Source organism: Pipistrellus kuhlii, unplaced genomic scaffold, assembly GCF_014108245.1.
Source record: "Pipistrellus kuhlii isolate mPipKuh1 unplaced genomic scaffold, mPipKuh1.p scaffold_m20_p_22, whole genome shotgun sequence".
NCBI lineage: Eukaryota > Metazoa > Chordata > Mammalia > Chiroptera > Vespertilionidae > Pipistrellus > Pipistrellus kuhlii.
The window spans coordinates 12838524-12855282 of NW_023425521.1; the positions used below are offsets into that span (position 1 = coordinate 12838524).

The 16759-nt window shown below is 38.9% G+C and overlaps 1 protein-coding gene across 22 annotated transcripts in view; it reads right to left on the reverse strand.

Moving 5' to 3' along the window:
• The window catches only part of SYNRG (synergin gamma), a 54033-nt gene extending 38353 nt beyond the window's left edge, over positions 1-15680 (reverse strand). For 3 of the 22 annotated variants that reach the window (XM_036451688.2, XM_036451686.2, XM_036451682.2), the window contains exons 1-6: positions 15477-15673; positions 11317-11357; positions 6791-6912; positions 4429-4559; positions 3508-3613; positions 2921-3032 (exon numbers count right to left, since the gene is read on the reverse strand). In XM_036451688.2, coding sequence (XP_036307581.1) covers positions 2921-3032; positions 3508-3613; positions 4429-4559; positions 6791-6912; positions 11317-11357; positions 15477-15556 — 592 coding nt within the window. In that variant the 5' untranslated portion in view covers positions 15557-15673. The other 19 variants (XM_036451680.2, XM_036451673.2, XM_036451677.2 and 16 more) reach the window with 15 other exon arrangements.
• Between the last annotated feature and the right edge of the window lie 1079 nt (positions 15681-16759).

Genomic DNA, 16759 nt, shown 5'->3' on the forward strand with positions numbered 1-16759 from the left:
AGAATGGTGTAGTAGAAGTAGTACTACCTTGAAAGTCTGGTGGCCTACACCCAATATGGACACTTCCACTAACCACTGGTGAGACCTTGACCCGTAACATTATCTCTGGGTCTGTTCCTCTTCTGTTAACTGAGGAAGTGCGGACTCAGAACATATCAGCTGAGATCCTCCATGTCTCAAGCCATGGTGTGTAACTGTCCCAACTCCCATCATTTCACAAGTGTTAAAGATTTGCCCAAGGACAGCAAATAAAGAAACTGAACTAGAGAGAGCACTTTCTAAAGAAGCTTTCCCTGGCTCATAAGAAAATTATATTAGTGATTTTCTTAAATAAGAGTAAATCTTATTTTTAAAATTTGTTTTTAAAATTCTAAGATGGTTTTAATAGTGCCTAACTTAAGAGCAAAAGTTTTAAATCACTTTTTTGGAAAGTGAGGCCCCCAGAATTAAAATATCTAGATTCTTATTTTGATGAATTCCAATAGTACTCATATATTCAGGTACATGTTCCTTTGCCAACATCACTGTATTATTCAACTTAGGTAAGAGAAAGAAATAAGCCTAGATTATCTTAAAAATACTTTCTTAATATACTAAGAGTTACTTGCTCTCTGTACATTGTATGAGGCGGAAGCAGTAAAGAAATAAGGAATTTGTCCATGGGCACCATGTAAGGCAAAAGCACTGGAATCTGACCTGGAGGGAGAGGCTGTGCTCCAGCCCTCTGTGTATGCCCCTGGCCAAGAGGGGTGGTGGGATGGAAGGACTGAAAAGGCTGGGAAGTGGAAGAAGGCCCACATGTGGGAACTTCAACAGGCCCCTGCATAAAGTCACTGAATTCTTCTTCATCAAGAAGGGCAGGTGATGGGGAGACAGTTTTAGAATGAGGTGATGTGGTATAATCTGCAAAATGGAAAATGGTAACGAAACACACAGAAATGAAAATCAAAAGGGAGAAAGAAATTAAGATGTAGTACAATCCCAAAAGAATATACTGAAACATGAATAGTACAGGTGAACAAGAAATAGCATGTAATTAAACAGTCAAATGGAATTTTACAATGAATGCAAAGCACTTTGATGTCAATTAATACACAATTTTTGTGTTTTTTTTTAAAGAGGTTTATAGCTATTTTACATTTAACTCAAAAAGAGAAAAATATAAAATTCAAAATTTCTTTCTTTTTTTATTAAGTTAGTACTAACTTTCCTATCTGTGCCCACTAATAACTTACATCAAAGTGGTGATTACTTTTGAAACTCAAGTGATCTGTTTATCTGGATAATAAGCTTTCAAACTAATATATACCAGAATATTAAAACCTACCAAATGTTGCTGAACACATTTTGGGCAGATATAGACTCTAATTAAAATTCATTATATCAGTAAGAAAAAATGTATGATACATACTTATAATTTTTGATATAGCAGGTCTAAACCATACATTTTGTTTAGTTCACATTTCAATAAAGTTACCATGTGAAGAGTTCTATATATCGATAATAAAAGGCTAATATGCAAATCGACTGAATGGTGGAACAACCTATCACTATGACGTGCACTGAACACCAGGGGGAAGACCCTCAATGTAGGAACTGCTCCTGGTGGTCAATATGCTGTCACAGAAGGAGCGTTGCTCAGCCAGTAGCTGGTGTTGGCGGGAGCCTCTCCCGTCTCCGAGGCAGTGTTCCCAGACTGCGAGAAGGTGCAGGCCAGGCTGAGGAACCCCCCACCCCTCCTACACCCCCTACACACAAGGGCATGAATTTCATGAACCAGGCCTCTGATTATGAAAGTTATGAAAGACAACAAGAACATTAAACACATTGCCAAAGTGATATTTTCTTGTGAAAAGCCTCAAAACTGGGGCACCATAAAGTGCTAAGTCAAACAACTCAATGTCAATTTAAGAAAGGAAACCTTGACTGAGGATTATATTTTCTTTAGCTCTAAAGAATACAGACATCACTATGGCTTTTTACTGTTTAAATGTGAGAATCACTCTTATAATAAACCTTCTCTAACAGGGTCTACATTTAATATGAGGCTCATTAACAAATATTATTATTGCCATATTTTTAACTACTTTGAATACCTTTAACATTTACTGAAGTCTTATGTCTCAAAGAATAGTCTTTTTTAATAATGGTTACTGACAATGTGAATTTAAGGTCTCAATTTGGGTTCTCAGATCAGTAATGGTGGACAACTATCCCTTTATCCTGCTCTAAATAGGCACTTTTTTTGCTTATCTGGTGATAAATAAAAACTACAAAAATATTAAAGAAACTAAAATTTCATGAGGTGCATTATTAAATCCATGCCTTTTTAAAAAGGGGGCATGTAAAGTTTTCTAAGTTTAATCACACTGAATAAAATCCAACTAGCTCATAAAAAGCAAAATTATTTTAAAATGAGAAAACAATAAACTTTATTAGATTTGCTTTCAGTGAATGCGTTTTACCAACGTTAACATACTCATATACACAGAAGATTAACAAAGTTGTCATACTGACCTTTACTAGAAAGAGGGGGTTTTTCCTCCTAAGATTATCCAGATCAGAACGCTTAATCCAGTGGTAGGCAAACTGCAGCTCTTTGGCCCCTTGAGTGTGGTTCTTCCACAAAATATCACGTGCAGGTGTGGACATACAGTGCAATCGAAACTGTGGCCCATGCGCAGAAGTCGATTTTTGGCTCTCAAAAGAAATTTCAATCGTCATACTGTTGATATTTGGCTCTGTTAACTAACAAGTTTGCCGACCACTGGCTTAACCTATTGTAAATTTTAAGACATCCAAATCTGTACTTAGCTTGAAGGAAGAGTTCTGCATTAGCTCTTCACACACATGTAATGGCCAATAAAATACATGGACTATAAGTCACCTTCCAAAAAAAGAACACTTTAAATTAAAATACCTGGTTTCTTAGGGTGCGATGCTGTCGTAGGGTGCATCTTAGCATCTCTGGAAAACCCATCTAAGTTTCCTTTTATGGCTTCCAAAGCATCATCTCTGCTCTTCTCTCCTGTCTAAGAGATAATAAAGTATGTATATTTCTTTGCTCACCTCTCACTTCATTCTAAATACTCCCAAAGTTAAAAAGAAGTACAGATATTAATCTGTCTCCAATATTTTTATCACATACTTCTGATACGGAATTCTCCAAGTCAGAAGAAGATTGATAAGTGTATAAAACAAAGAAATAAAACAATTCTCTAAAAGGCCTATTTATAAATATCTTATGATTCAGTTGTTCTATTATATTAATATATTAATATTCTGTACTAACGCTTCACTAGTGGCAATAAAAAAGACTGAGAAAACTGGCTGGTATCTCATTTCCTTCAACAATATATGTCTTTACAGAAGAAAAATCCTTCACTTTTGGACTTTGAACCAACCACAGCCTCAGGTTGGGCTGCTACCTGGCAAAATTCACTGAGTAAGCAGCAGCACATGCAGGCTGTGGAGGTGCTATGGTGGAGGGGTGGCAGAATATATTACCTTGGGTTTCACACTACTCAGAAGTCTGAGTTTTTGCTTTTGCTCTTCAAACTGGCGCCTCTTTCTTTCTTCTTCTAAGAGCTTTTGCTGCTGTTCAAATCGTTTTCTGAAGGAAAAACATTCTAGTTAAAGAATCAGCTTCAGGGATTATCACCTGTGTTTATATTTCTATTTCTATTAATATCATCTTACATTTCTAGAACTAAAATCTTCTCTAATGTTATCTCATTTTCTTTTGACAATCTTATTTCCCCGTTATATTAACTTCAAAATATGAGTTTAAAAAATTATTTACCTAAATTTAGACATTAATTTATTTCTTTTTTAATTTGCAAGGGGAGGACAATATTTTTCTTTTTTTTTTTAGTGTGTGTTTTTATTAATCCTCACCCAAGGATATTTTTCCATTGAATTTTAGGGAGAGTGGAAGAGAGAGGGAAAGTCACAGAGAAACACACTGATTGACTGCCTCTTACAGGAGCCCTGACCTTGGTTGCAGGGCTAGGGAGGAGCCTGCAACCACGGTACGTGCCCTTGACTGGAATTGAACCCGGGACCCTTTGGTCCAAAGGCTGACGCTCATTCATGGAGCTAAACTTTTGCATTCACAAGCAATTAAAAAACAAACAAACAGGGGGATAGACAAAATAAAAACAGTTTTTGCTTGGCATATAAAGAGGAACTTCCACTTGGGAAGGCTTCATTTCTCTGGACCTCACTTTTCCTAGATATAAAATAAGAGGGTTGAATTAGAGAATTATTAAGGTCCCTTCTGGCTTTAAACTTAAAATAGAAGTATTTTAAAGAGTTTTAAAGGCAACGTGACTATTTTGGCTTCAAATCTGCATTAGAGAACACCTGAAATGCTTAAAATAACTGCTATCGTGTATTTTTTTATCCTTGAATCGTGAGGTCCCTTACTGTTGCTCTTCGGCAAACTGCTTCTGCATATCTGGAGTGTATTGTGGGCCCGGAGGGCGCATTCCCAGGAACGGCGCTTGTCCCAGGTAAGGCATTCCTGCTGCTGGCATTGGTCCCATCGGTATCCCTGCCTAGAAGACAAGGACAAAGGCTCAAAAAAAAACAAGTTTGCCTTTTATTTATTACAAAGAAAAACTGTAATTTCCATAATTTCTTTCATGACATATTACATTCCCTTTAATATTTCACCCCCTTCATTTCCTTCACTGCCCTAGAGGTGACCACTGCTAATAGTCTGAGGGTGTAAAGGGGTGTGTGTGTATGGAAGCACATACATATATACACACAAGTTATATTCTGGTAAGCTCACTGATCTATACTCTTTGAGAAGAGGTAACATATCTTACAAGTATTTATTTCCATCAACGGATAAGAGCTTGTTACGTATCTAATAGTAGTTACTCCACAAATGAGATTAAACATGTTTTTCCAATGTGTTTGAATAATAAATTTTAAAAAAATATTTGTATTGATTTGTAGAGACAGGAAGGGAGAGGGAGAAAGAAAAACATTGATGTGAGAATGAAACATTGATCAGCTGTTTCCTGCACACCCCCTAGTGGGGGTTTTCCTCATATACGTCTATGGTTGGTTGGGGATACGGTGTTTCTCAGGAAAAAATGTAAGATTTGAATAAATTCTCCTTTAAGCAGCTTCTAAGCAGTATAATACCTCCAACAAGATTAAAAGTTAAAGAAAAAGAATGTGGCTTCTTTATTTTAGGATCATTAATTCTAAGCTTCTAATACCCAGGGACATTATTTGGAGAATATAAAATACTAGAGGCCTGGTGCACGGAATTTGTGCACGGGGTTGGGGGGTGGTCCCTTAGCCCGGCCTGCACGCTCTCAAAATTCGGGACTGCTGGCTCCTAACCACTCACCTGATTGCCCCTAACGACCTCTGCCTTAGCCCCCGCTACTATGGCTCTGTCCGGAAGTACGTCCAAAAGACATCCAGTCTATCCAATCTAATTAGCATTTTATCCTTTTATTAATATAGAAGATGACACCATCAGTTAGTTGTTCATGTAGAAAATTATAAATCAGTCTGATACCATCTTTTCCTTTATTCTCAACATCCAAACACTTAACAAGTCCTATTGATTTTATTTCCTAAATTGTGCTAAAAAACATCCATGTCTCCATCTCTCTGCTACCACCCTAATTAAAGCCAACATCTCAACTACTCTAAGGACATCAATGACTCTTTATATCCATTTTTGCTCTTGTCTCCAGTCATTCTTCAATCAGCAGTTAGAATGATTTTTTTGAAATACAAATCCGCCTGTATCATTCCACTGCTTTAACCTATTGACTCCCTAATGATCTTAAGAGAGAATTTGATGTACAACATGACTAAGTACAAGCTTATTGAGGACTTAGGTTCAAATTCTGGCTGACTATATTCTGTGAGCATCCTCACAAGGCTTTGGTCTCATCAGAAAAATGGAGATACCACTTCTTTAAAAAGTTACGGGGTTTACATGAGAAAATTTAATATAAAGAAGGCTCTGAGTCTTCCAAACAATGACAGTTTCTTCCATGAAAACAGTGCTACTACTTCTAACAATGCTACTTCATAGCATCAGGTTCCTGAGATTTTCATGGTATCATTCTAAACTTCTTCTAAGCTAGTAATCAGAGAAGTCAGCAGATTTTCTTTAAATGATTTATCTTTTACCTTTTTTCTCTCTTATGAACATAATTTTGTTTTATTTTTTTATTTTTATTTTTTTAAAATATATTTTATTGATTTCTTACAGAGAGGAAGGGAGAGGGATAGAGAGCTAGAAACATTGATGAGAGAGAAACATCGACCAGCTGCCTCCTGCACATCCCCACCGGGGATGTGCCCACAACCAATGTATATGCATTTGACCAGAATCAAACCTGGGACCCTTCAGTCCACAGACCAATGCTCTATCCACTGAGCCAAACCGGTTTTGGCAACTTTGCTTTATTTTGAAGGAAGACACCTAACATGTAGACTACACTTATTTCTAAATATGACATTAAAGTCCTAGTATAGGGGTGTCGAACTCAATCAGAGAAGGGGCCAAAATCTAAAATCCAGCCTAAATCGCGGGCCGAATGGTTTACTGAACAGTCATAAACTGTCATTGTGATGGAAACGCAGCGGAGTGCAGTGATGACAGCGCTGTGCGGGCCACATTGCAAGGCCTGGCGGGACGGATTTGGCCCGCGGGCCTTGTGTTTGACACATGTGTCCTAGTATGTAGATCTTAGCATGTAGACACATAACAATAATTTTGTAACCAATCACCTAAAGAGGCAAATACCTGCATAGCAATAGGTCCCTGGGATATTTGAGAGTTGTAGTTCATTCCTATCATGCCTTGCATATTAGGCTGCATGACAGAGACCATAGGAAATCCTTGTTGCTGCATTGGCATCAGACCTGCTGAAAAACAAACAAAGTTATCATTAAAGTCAATATGTTCTCAAGTTTATTTGCTTAAAACCGTAAGTATCTAAAGGACTGGTTCTTGGGAGGTGACATGGCAAGTGAAAAAGTATAGGCTCTAGAGTGAGACAAACTTAAGGGTGAATTCCAACTCCACCATTTACTTAGCTATGTGATCTTGGAGAAGTTATAAAACTTCACCTGTAAAAGGAAGATAATACTTAGACTTAAAAAATTAAAAGTATGACCTAACTGTTCCATTTGGCCTTCAAAAGGTGGCCCCAGTGATCTCTGCCTCTTGGTGTTCTACCCTTGTCATTCCCTCCCAACTGAAGAGGGCTGAACGCTATAGCCAATAGGATATTGCGGAAATGACAGGTTTATTCATAAAGACCACTGCAGCTAGCTTCCTTGTTGGTCTCTTGAATCACCTCCTCTAGGGAAAGCCACTGCTACATCATGAGGACATTCAAGCAAGCCCCAGAGAATCCAAGTGGCAAGGAACTGAAACTTCTTGCCAAAGGGCAGCAAAGATTTGCCATCTGTGAGTGAGCCATCTTAGGAACAGATCTTCCAGCCCCATGAAACCATTAGATGACTTTAGCCTTAGCTAACATCTTTACTGCAATCACTTTAGACCTGTACCAAAACCACCCTGTAAAACCGCTCCCACATAGCTGACCAACAAATAGTGTAAAATAATAAAATGTTTATTTTTTAAAGTTTTGGGTTAATTCTTAATGTAGCAGCATATAACTAATGCAATATGAACTTTAGATGCCAGCTAGAACTGTCACTGGCTAGCTTTGGCATCTTGAGCAACTTGCTTAACTTCTATGCCTTGGTTACTCATCTGTAAAACTGTTGAATACCTAATATGCTTGAAGAAATGATATACCTCTGCTCTTTTTTGACATTAATAGTTAACATAACATTTACCACAAAACAGCCACCAGCATGTAAAGTAAATAATGCAATATCAGTAAAACTATCATGAAAGTATGACTTAGATATAGTATCTCTCAAACTTTTCCAATGAAGATACTTCCCATTGGGGATTTAATAAATACTAAATGCCCACCACATTTTAGACACAGTTCTAGTTATATAACAGTGAATAAAACAAAATCCCTACATACCCTGAACACAAATTTCAATCTAATTTTGCATTTTATTAATATATATTGTATATATTTTTTTTTCCATTGATCTTTTGAGAGAGAGAGTGGAGGAAGGGAGGAGGGGAGAGAAAGGGAAATATCCATGTGAGAGAGTCACATTGATTGGTTGCCTCCTGAATGTTCTCCAACAGGGGCCGGGGATTGAACCTGCAACCAAGTGCTCTTGACTGGGAATTGAACCAGGACCCTTTGGTCCACAGGCTGATGCTCTAACTACTGAGAAAACCAGCCAGGGCTAATTTTGTATTTAATCACATATTACATCCATGTTGGTTCTACTGTAAGGAGCTTTTAATCAAATTTTGATTTAAAAGTATTAAAGATCTAGGAGCTTTTAATCAAATTTTGATTTAAAAGTATTAAAGCATACCATGCTTATCTTGTGTGTTCTGTAAACCTTCAAAGTTATTTATACATATTTTAATTTCAGGAGCATGAACATCCCCATTTGTAGGTAACATTTATTAGTGGCAAGCTATTCATTTATTCATGCATTTATTTATTCAAATATTTGAGGGCCAACTCCATGTCAGGCACCATTCTAAGCACACAGCAATGAACAAAACCAGGTCTTTGCCCTCATGAAATGGACACTGTAATTGGGGGAGATAGATAATAAAATATAAGTACATGTCAAGTAGTGTTAAGAGATAGGACAACAGTCGAAACCGGTTTGGCTCAGTGGATAGAGCCTCAGCTTGCGGACTGAAAGGTCCCAGGTTCGATTCCGGTCAGGGGCATGTACCTTGGTTGCGGGCACATCCCCAGTAGGGGGTGTGCAAGAGGCAGCTGATGAATGATTCTCTCTCATTGATGTTTCTAACTCTCAATCCCTCTCAATTCCTCTCTGTAAAAAATCAATAAAATATATTTAAAAAGAGAGAGAGAGAGAGAGAGAGAGAGAGAGAGAGAGAGAGAGAGAGATAGGACAACAAATGAAGCAGGGTAAAAGGCAAAAGGTGAGGGAAAGGAATGGTTGCTGTTTCATAGCCAGAATAGGTTTCACTAAAAGGGTGGCATATAAGCAAGAACTTGAAAAAAGTGAGGGAGCAAGTTATATGGATATTTGGGAAGAGTATTCCAGACAAAGGAATGCCAAATGCAAAGGTCCTAAGGCACATGTGTCAAACACAAGGCCCGCGGGCCAAATCCGTCCCGCCAGGCCTTGCAATGTGGCCCGCACAGCGCTGTCATCACTGCACTCCGCTGCGTTTCCATCACAATGACAGTTTATGACTGTTCAGTAAACCATTAGGCCTGCGATTTAGGCTGGATTTTAGATTTTGGCCCCTTCTCTGATTGAGTTCGACACCCCTATCCTAAGGTGTCTTAGAGAATTAGAATGCACAGACTGAATAAAACCATAGAAAGATATTTTTCCTCTTATCCCTTCAGACCTAAAGTTTAATTAATTTTATTTAATTACTGAATGGGTAACTCAGGTATTTGGTACGTTTAAAGGTATACAGGAATATACAAAGAAAAATAAGACTTATCTCTCTCCTGTCTCCTGTTCACCTACTCATGATCTTATGGCTACTCTTATTGTCAGTTCCTCATGTATGCTTTCATAAATAGTCCAGGCATAATTTAAGGCCTTAAAATGATCAAGAAGTCCATTGTAACATATTCTGTTAAAATTAAAAATATCTCTAAAACAGTCCTAAATTTCAGAAGAAAAAATATCAAGATACCTTTTGGGATCTCTTCTTGTCCTGGGATCTCTTCTTTGCTCCATATATAGGTTTTTACTTGGAAGTTTATAAAAATGAAAAATGAGCTATGATAATGAACAGAAATTTATAATGCCTCCTTAAAGAACAAAGTATCTCAAACCATTTAATAATCTGGGGCATATCTCAGCACAGATAGCTTGAATAATGCATAAGTGTGAGCACAATGAAAAGAATACAAATGACCTTTGGAAAATTTTACCTGAAACTCAACCTCCATCACTGATCGCAAATGGAGACAAAGTCAGAATGAGCCACTGATCATCTCTTTATCATTCATCGCTAACAATGACCTAGGAGTCTGTTCCTCTAGTGAGACTATCATAACCAATCAACACTGGCATGTGAGAAGGGCCGGTTTTCAGAAGCAGCTTGGTGTATGGTGAGAAGAAGGGCACAGTGGGATGGGAAAAGTGAGCAGAGAGAAGGGCAGACTTATTCTTCCTTCAATGTTGTGGCCTGGTGGCTAAGTAGCATGAGTCAAGATTATACCCCTTCACTATTGTTTCTTTGAAGTAAAAGCTTAAAATTTATATTGGTGGCCCCTTCTCTGAAACTATAAGGAAAAATAAAGAAATTGCTAGGAATAAAACTGAGACTAAAAAATAGTTAAAACTGAATCAGAATAAGTAATCTCTTATGCATATGATTAGAATAAGATTAAATTAATATAGAGAAAATACGGTAGGATAAAATAACTGAAGAGGTTCTCTTATTCATTCAACAAACATCTACAGAGACCCTATTATTTCTATCAGCATGAAGGTGCTGGGTGCTGGATATGCTAATGAGACAAGGCAGACACAATCCCTGCCCTATGCAGCTAAAACCATCTAGCAGAAAACTAGATAGAAGGAAAATATGTCATTTAGAAGTTTCTTTGATACTCATGTACTGAAAGACTCCATCTCTGGGGTTAAATAATAATCTGTTAAGTATAATGTTTAAATAAGTGTGGGAGAAATGAGGAATGATTCTTAGTATTCCCCAAATTATATAATCTTTGAGAAATCTTAAGAGTAGCTTAAACTATAAGTTTAAACAAAACTTTTTAAAAAATATATATTTTTATTGAATTTTTTAAAGAGAAGAAGAGAGAGGGATAGAGTTGGAAACATCGATGAGAGAGAATCATCCATCAGCTGCCTCTTGCACAACCCCTACCGGAGATGTGCCCGCAACCAAGGTACATGCCCTTGACCGGAATCGAACCCGGGACCTTACCCGGGACCTTTCAGTCCCCAAGCCGACGCTCTATCCATTGAGCCAAACCGGCCTCGGCTCAAAGATTATCTTTTTTTTTTTAAATATAGTTTGGCATGTACCTTTGACCAGAATGGAACCTGGACCTTTCAGTCCACAGGCCGACGCTCTATCCACTGAGCCAAACTGGTTTCGGCTAAACAAAACTTCTTTACCCACTTAAGTCCCAAGCTGAGAAACATAACAGTGAAAAATAAAAGTTCCAAATGTAACTTTTCACTTACCTTGAGGGGGTCTCATTCCACCTGCTACTGGAAACATGAAGCTGGAAACAGAACAAAAATACATTGAGATCTTCATATGTAGAAATAGCAGAACATGAAGCTAAGATCAATTGAACAGGTTTAGAGAGAAGGGTGGTAGGAGTGTGGCCATGAGGAGCAATCTAAGCAGGCAATCAGAAAAGTAGCTCAAGCTCAGGAGAAGAGTCGAGCTAGGTTCTTTTAAATAAAGGTTAAAAAAAAAACTGAGCTGTAGTTGCGGATGAAATAGCAAGGGTATGTGCATACATAGTAAGAAGGCAACAAAGGACAATGCTGAACAATTTTTATAGTGACAATTGAGTAGGGAATGGTCACTGAGAATTAAGGAAGTTGGTTATAACTGAGAGTTTAACTGAAGAACAACCACATTTCAGAAAGAAGAAAATAGTTACTAGTGTCTAATGCTGTAGAAAGGCTTATCAGAATGAGGATTAATAAATAAAGATCACTGCTTTTGAAAATGGTGATCTTTGAGTGGACAGTTTTAAGAAGAAACTATAGGGAGAAAGATTTTGAATACTGTACAAAAGATATACTTAGTAACTTATAACACAAGGTTTTAGAGGGAATGATATTAACCTAGTGAGGTAGCAAAAGGGATCTTTGAAACGGAAGAGGGACTTCTTTGGAGGGAAAGAAAACGGGACAAATTAAGAAAAACTGAGTGAGAAATGCTTTCAATTTGGGAGTCAAGGATCTGAAGATTTCAGGATCCTCTTTACTGAGTCTTGTGAAATCCAGGAATTGTATGCCAAATTTATGAATCCTTGCATTTTCCTACTGTATAACACCCCCATACCCAGGAAAAAGGCTAAAAACCAAACTTTGGAGTCTTTAAGCTAAAAAATACTTAAACTTTTAAATTTAATTCTAAGATGGATTACAAAGTTCTAGTTGAACCCTAGCAATTTCTACAGCTGACAAGCAGGCCTGCACCCAAGGAGAGTGAGCAGCTTTTCTGATCTGCACACTAGGTATATTAGCTAAGTAATATGTTAACTGGATACAATGTTTAACTACAAGTTAAAATTTGGTAGTACTCAATTTTTAAAAAGTTACTTACAGACTAAGATTTATAAATGTAGGAACAATATATTTAAGTAATCCAACCTTTTGAGACATTCCCCCACCCCCACTTCCCCACCCTGTCCTGTTTCCTCTGTCAAATGAGGACAGAGAACTGCAAGTTTCCCAAGGTCCCAATTAGACAAGAATAGATGGATAGATTACTTCAAAAACATAAACAAATGAAAACTAAATTAAAAACATTACTAATCAACATGACTTAACTTCAGTAATTATTTAGCAATGTTGCTATGTATCATTTGTATGACTCTGAAATGTTTAGACTACTACCATCCGCATGCTTCAAGACTGGTTAGACAAGCAGGTAACACACTGACAGAAAAGTTTGGCAAACACTGGGCATCAAGATGACCAACAGTTTTATTTCAAAGGTAAAAATCACTATTACTGATGTGCTAGTGTGAAAGCAGAACTGTGAACTCTATTTGTCACATTCCTTTTTCTTGCTTACTTCATTCATTCTTCCTTTTCAGTTATCTTTGTTATTAATCCAAATCAGCCTTTTCTTCTCAGGCCCGGAATCCCATGAGACTTCTTAATGGCTCTCCCCACCTCCACCTCCAGTAGCTCATAAAGCACAGCCGAGGCGCATCTTCCTAACAGACCATTTAAGAACCACTCCTAAGGTTAAAGCTGTGCAACAATTCCCCCTTAAATTAAATTTCCTTTGCTTATACGCAAGGACTTCTCCAAGTTTGGCACTCCCCCCTCCCCCCCCCCAACTTTATCTTCCCCACTCAGTGCCACATCTGGCCTTCCTACTGTTCCCTAACGTTCCCTAGGGATGCCCACCTTCATGACAATCTCCTGACCGCTTCCTCCAAATGAGGCCCAGGTGATACACTGCCTCTTCTTTGCCTTCTATAGCTTGAATCTGAACATATTTACAGAATGTTTTTCTATGTGCTAAAATGTGCTAGAAACAGTGGACCATGAAAAGATGAGAAAACTTTTAAAGGAACTTTAAAAAGAGCAGGGGAAAAACTGACAAAGTTACAAATGATATCCTAGAAGGATACTGACTTCTAGGATCTTTCAACTCCTTTTATGTAGTATTTTGACTTCAAAAAAAGAAATTATACTTCTCACCTCTGGGGTAAAATTTGTCCTTTATACAAATATACCATTTATTCTAAAGTAGCCCATTCAGGATACCAATAAAAAGTAGACTAATATTAATAAAGTTGGAAAATGCCATTGCTTTTTGCATAGTTTCTTAGAACAGGGACAAGTATCTGAAAATACTATAAACTATACTTCATGAATTTTCTTTATTAAAATTGTTTCCCCCTAAAATATATTTAGGCTACCATAATGTTACTTCCTCACAAAGTAAGCTCAGCCCTCACCACTTCTCTCTAAAAACCATAGTGTCGGTTCTTCATTGAGCATACAGCTTCTCAAAGTTTCCAATAGATATAACACTTTCCACACATTATTCAAGGTAAGGAGCATTTTAACCACTTTCTCTCCTACATATCCTAGAGTTTCAAAATGCAGATGTTACAACAAATTCTATCACAATTCAGGCCATATTTATTTTTAAAATCTTTGTCCATGGATGAGTGATATTAAAATACTATTAACTCAGGTGACTGATCCACTCAACTTGCTGCACCTGAAATCCTCCCCGCCCAAAAAAGTGAAAAAACAACACACACACACACACACACACACACACACACACACACAAAATTAAAAACCTGGACTTAGAATATCCAATTACTTTAAGTTTACATTTCCCCAGAATTTGGAGCCATAATTAATCATACACTTGATCAAATTAATGCCACTTCAAGAACGTTTTAGAAATTGTCATCTCATATAAAGATACAGAAATTATTACATATTTGTCTTCTCCAGCCAGGAACTTATATATATTAAAAAATATATATATATAATATTCATGAAAAACTCTTGTCAAACAGTGGAAATTAGAAAACAAAAAAGAAAGTAATTTTAAATCTAAGCGAAAGATGTGTAGAGGAAATAAAAAATGTGGTGGTTTATTGAACAGAGGTTGATCTCTCTTTTTAGCAAATACATTAAGCACCTGCAGGAGGTAGTACCTTTTAAAAAAATTTTATTTTTCTTTTCAGGAGGTAGTACCTTTAAAGACTTGACCCTTTTGTAGTGTTCATGACTCCAAAATCAAAGCACTGCATATTAAAAAACTGATACTTTCCTTTCCAAAGATAACTTAGAAGGCTTTCGATAAAAAGCTAATTTTTACCTCCAAATGTGGATGCGGTATGTGTTTGCTAACAAAACAGAACCGGACTAGGTCATTATAGAAGTTAAGACTTCCCGGAGTAAAAAAATGTTTCTTTAAATGATGACCTTGTCCAATTGCAAATTGTTCATCTTCCTTATAGTTTCGGGTCTGAGATCCACAAGTAATTACTAGCTGACAGAGGGCAGTTTGTTTAAGAGCTAAGTGAAAGTCTGGAAGCTTTGTTCTAATAACTGCGTAACTGCTGTTTAACAGTAATTAAAAAAAAAAAAAGGAATCAAGTCTTGAGCATTACATCTGCAAGAGCTCTATTGACTCACTGTAAGGTGTGTTAAGGAAACAAAAACAGAGCCATCTAAAGCGGAGAACAGCACCACACACACATAGCTTGGGAACAATTGTTTTCCCGGGGCCTTCCCTCCAGCACCCGGGTCAAGCCCAGGGGAAGGGGGTGCTCTGGGCGCTCGGAGCCGGCCAAGGAGAGAAGCGAGGCGCTGGGGTTCGCAGGCCGACGCCGCCCCCGCCGAGCGGACCCTCACCTTCCCCGCCTCCCTCTCCCCCCCGCCCCGGGGCGCCCGCCGCTTCCCGCTCGGCCCCCGCAGCTGGTGCCCCTGAGCCTGCAAGACAGGAGTCGGGCGCCCGAGCTCCATCCACCCCCGCTTCGGCCTAGGAGCCCGGACGACCCTTTTCCCGTAGCCGGTTTCAAAGCAAACAGGGGCCGCAGCGGGCGAAAACCGCCATAACCGCCACAGACCCGAGGCTGAGGCTGCGGGCGGGCCCACGCCCAGCTTTCCACACTCACCTGCCTCCCCCGGGAGCCCCCGCGCCGGCTCCCGCCGCCCCGCCGCCGCCGCCAGCTCCCGCTCCCGGCCGCAGCGCCATCTTGCTCCGGGCCTGCCTCCGCCGCCGCCGCCGCCGCCACCTTAAGAGCAGCTGTCAGCCGAAGACAGCCACTTCCGGGGCAAACGATGGGCCCTACCTCGCCGCGGACCGGGCGACGGGGCGGGGCCGGAGGCCACGTGACCCCCGCGGCCGGGAGAGGGGCGGTGCGCTCTGCTCACGTGACCCGGCCGCCGCTAGGGGGTCCTCCAGGTGCAGTTCTGCTCTCGGGGAGCTGATTCATTCGACAGGGCTGTTTGGGAGAAGCCAGCTGGCAGCAAAACTGCAAGGCGTCTCGTCCCTCGTTGGAAAAATCATAATCTCGGCCAGTGGGAAGAGCAGCTTGAGTCCCGTTTTTTTTTAAAAACTAGATGGTGTGTTCTCTCATGGTTTTTCTTTACACACAAAGAATAGAAGGATCCGGCGCTATTTCCTCCCTGGAACTCGGCAGCTTTCTTTTGATAACCACCCCCAAAGCTAAAGGTATTTGAAATTTATTTTAGTAAAACAACAAACCCCAAGCCACATATAAAACCTCCAGGGTGCATAACTCTTGTTTGGTTCTGCCATCGTGCCACCCAGTAATCCATTTTCCCTACCCAGGTATGCCTCAAGATATAGCGGTTGGTCCACACCACTGCAGTAAAGAGTATGGCGATAAAATGAATCATACTCTTTTCGCTGGTGCAGGGTGTTGCCTTCAATTTATATTTATAAAAACATCAACTGTGAAGACAGTTAAGCGTAGCACAATAAAAGGTATGCCTGTGGAGAAACTGGTGTTTGGAAAGCAGTCCATAACTACTAATACATCTGACCATATTTTTATCGGTTTTTTTTTAGTCAAATTACTGTAAGTAAAATAAAGTCAAATGTAAACTTTTTTTAAGCCCTCAAGCATTTTGCTTACTAGGAAGTATTGGATTAATTATAATTATCTTTCACTCTTGCCTAAAGGCTTTTACAGGTACATAATTTGTAATGTTATCATTTATTGGGCATAAATCATTGGTCAGGAACTTCACTGTATTTTCTGAAATCCTCAATGTCCCTAGGAGTTAGTATTGGGATTTTACAGATAGGAAAACCAAGGTTAAAAGTTGTAATTTACTTAAATCATACAGCTGCACAGCAGCAGGACCGGGATTCAAAACTTGGTGTTTGACTTCAAGAGGTCCTTGCTCATTTCACTAGAGCCAACTATTC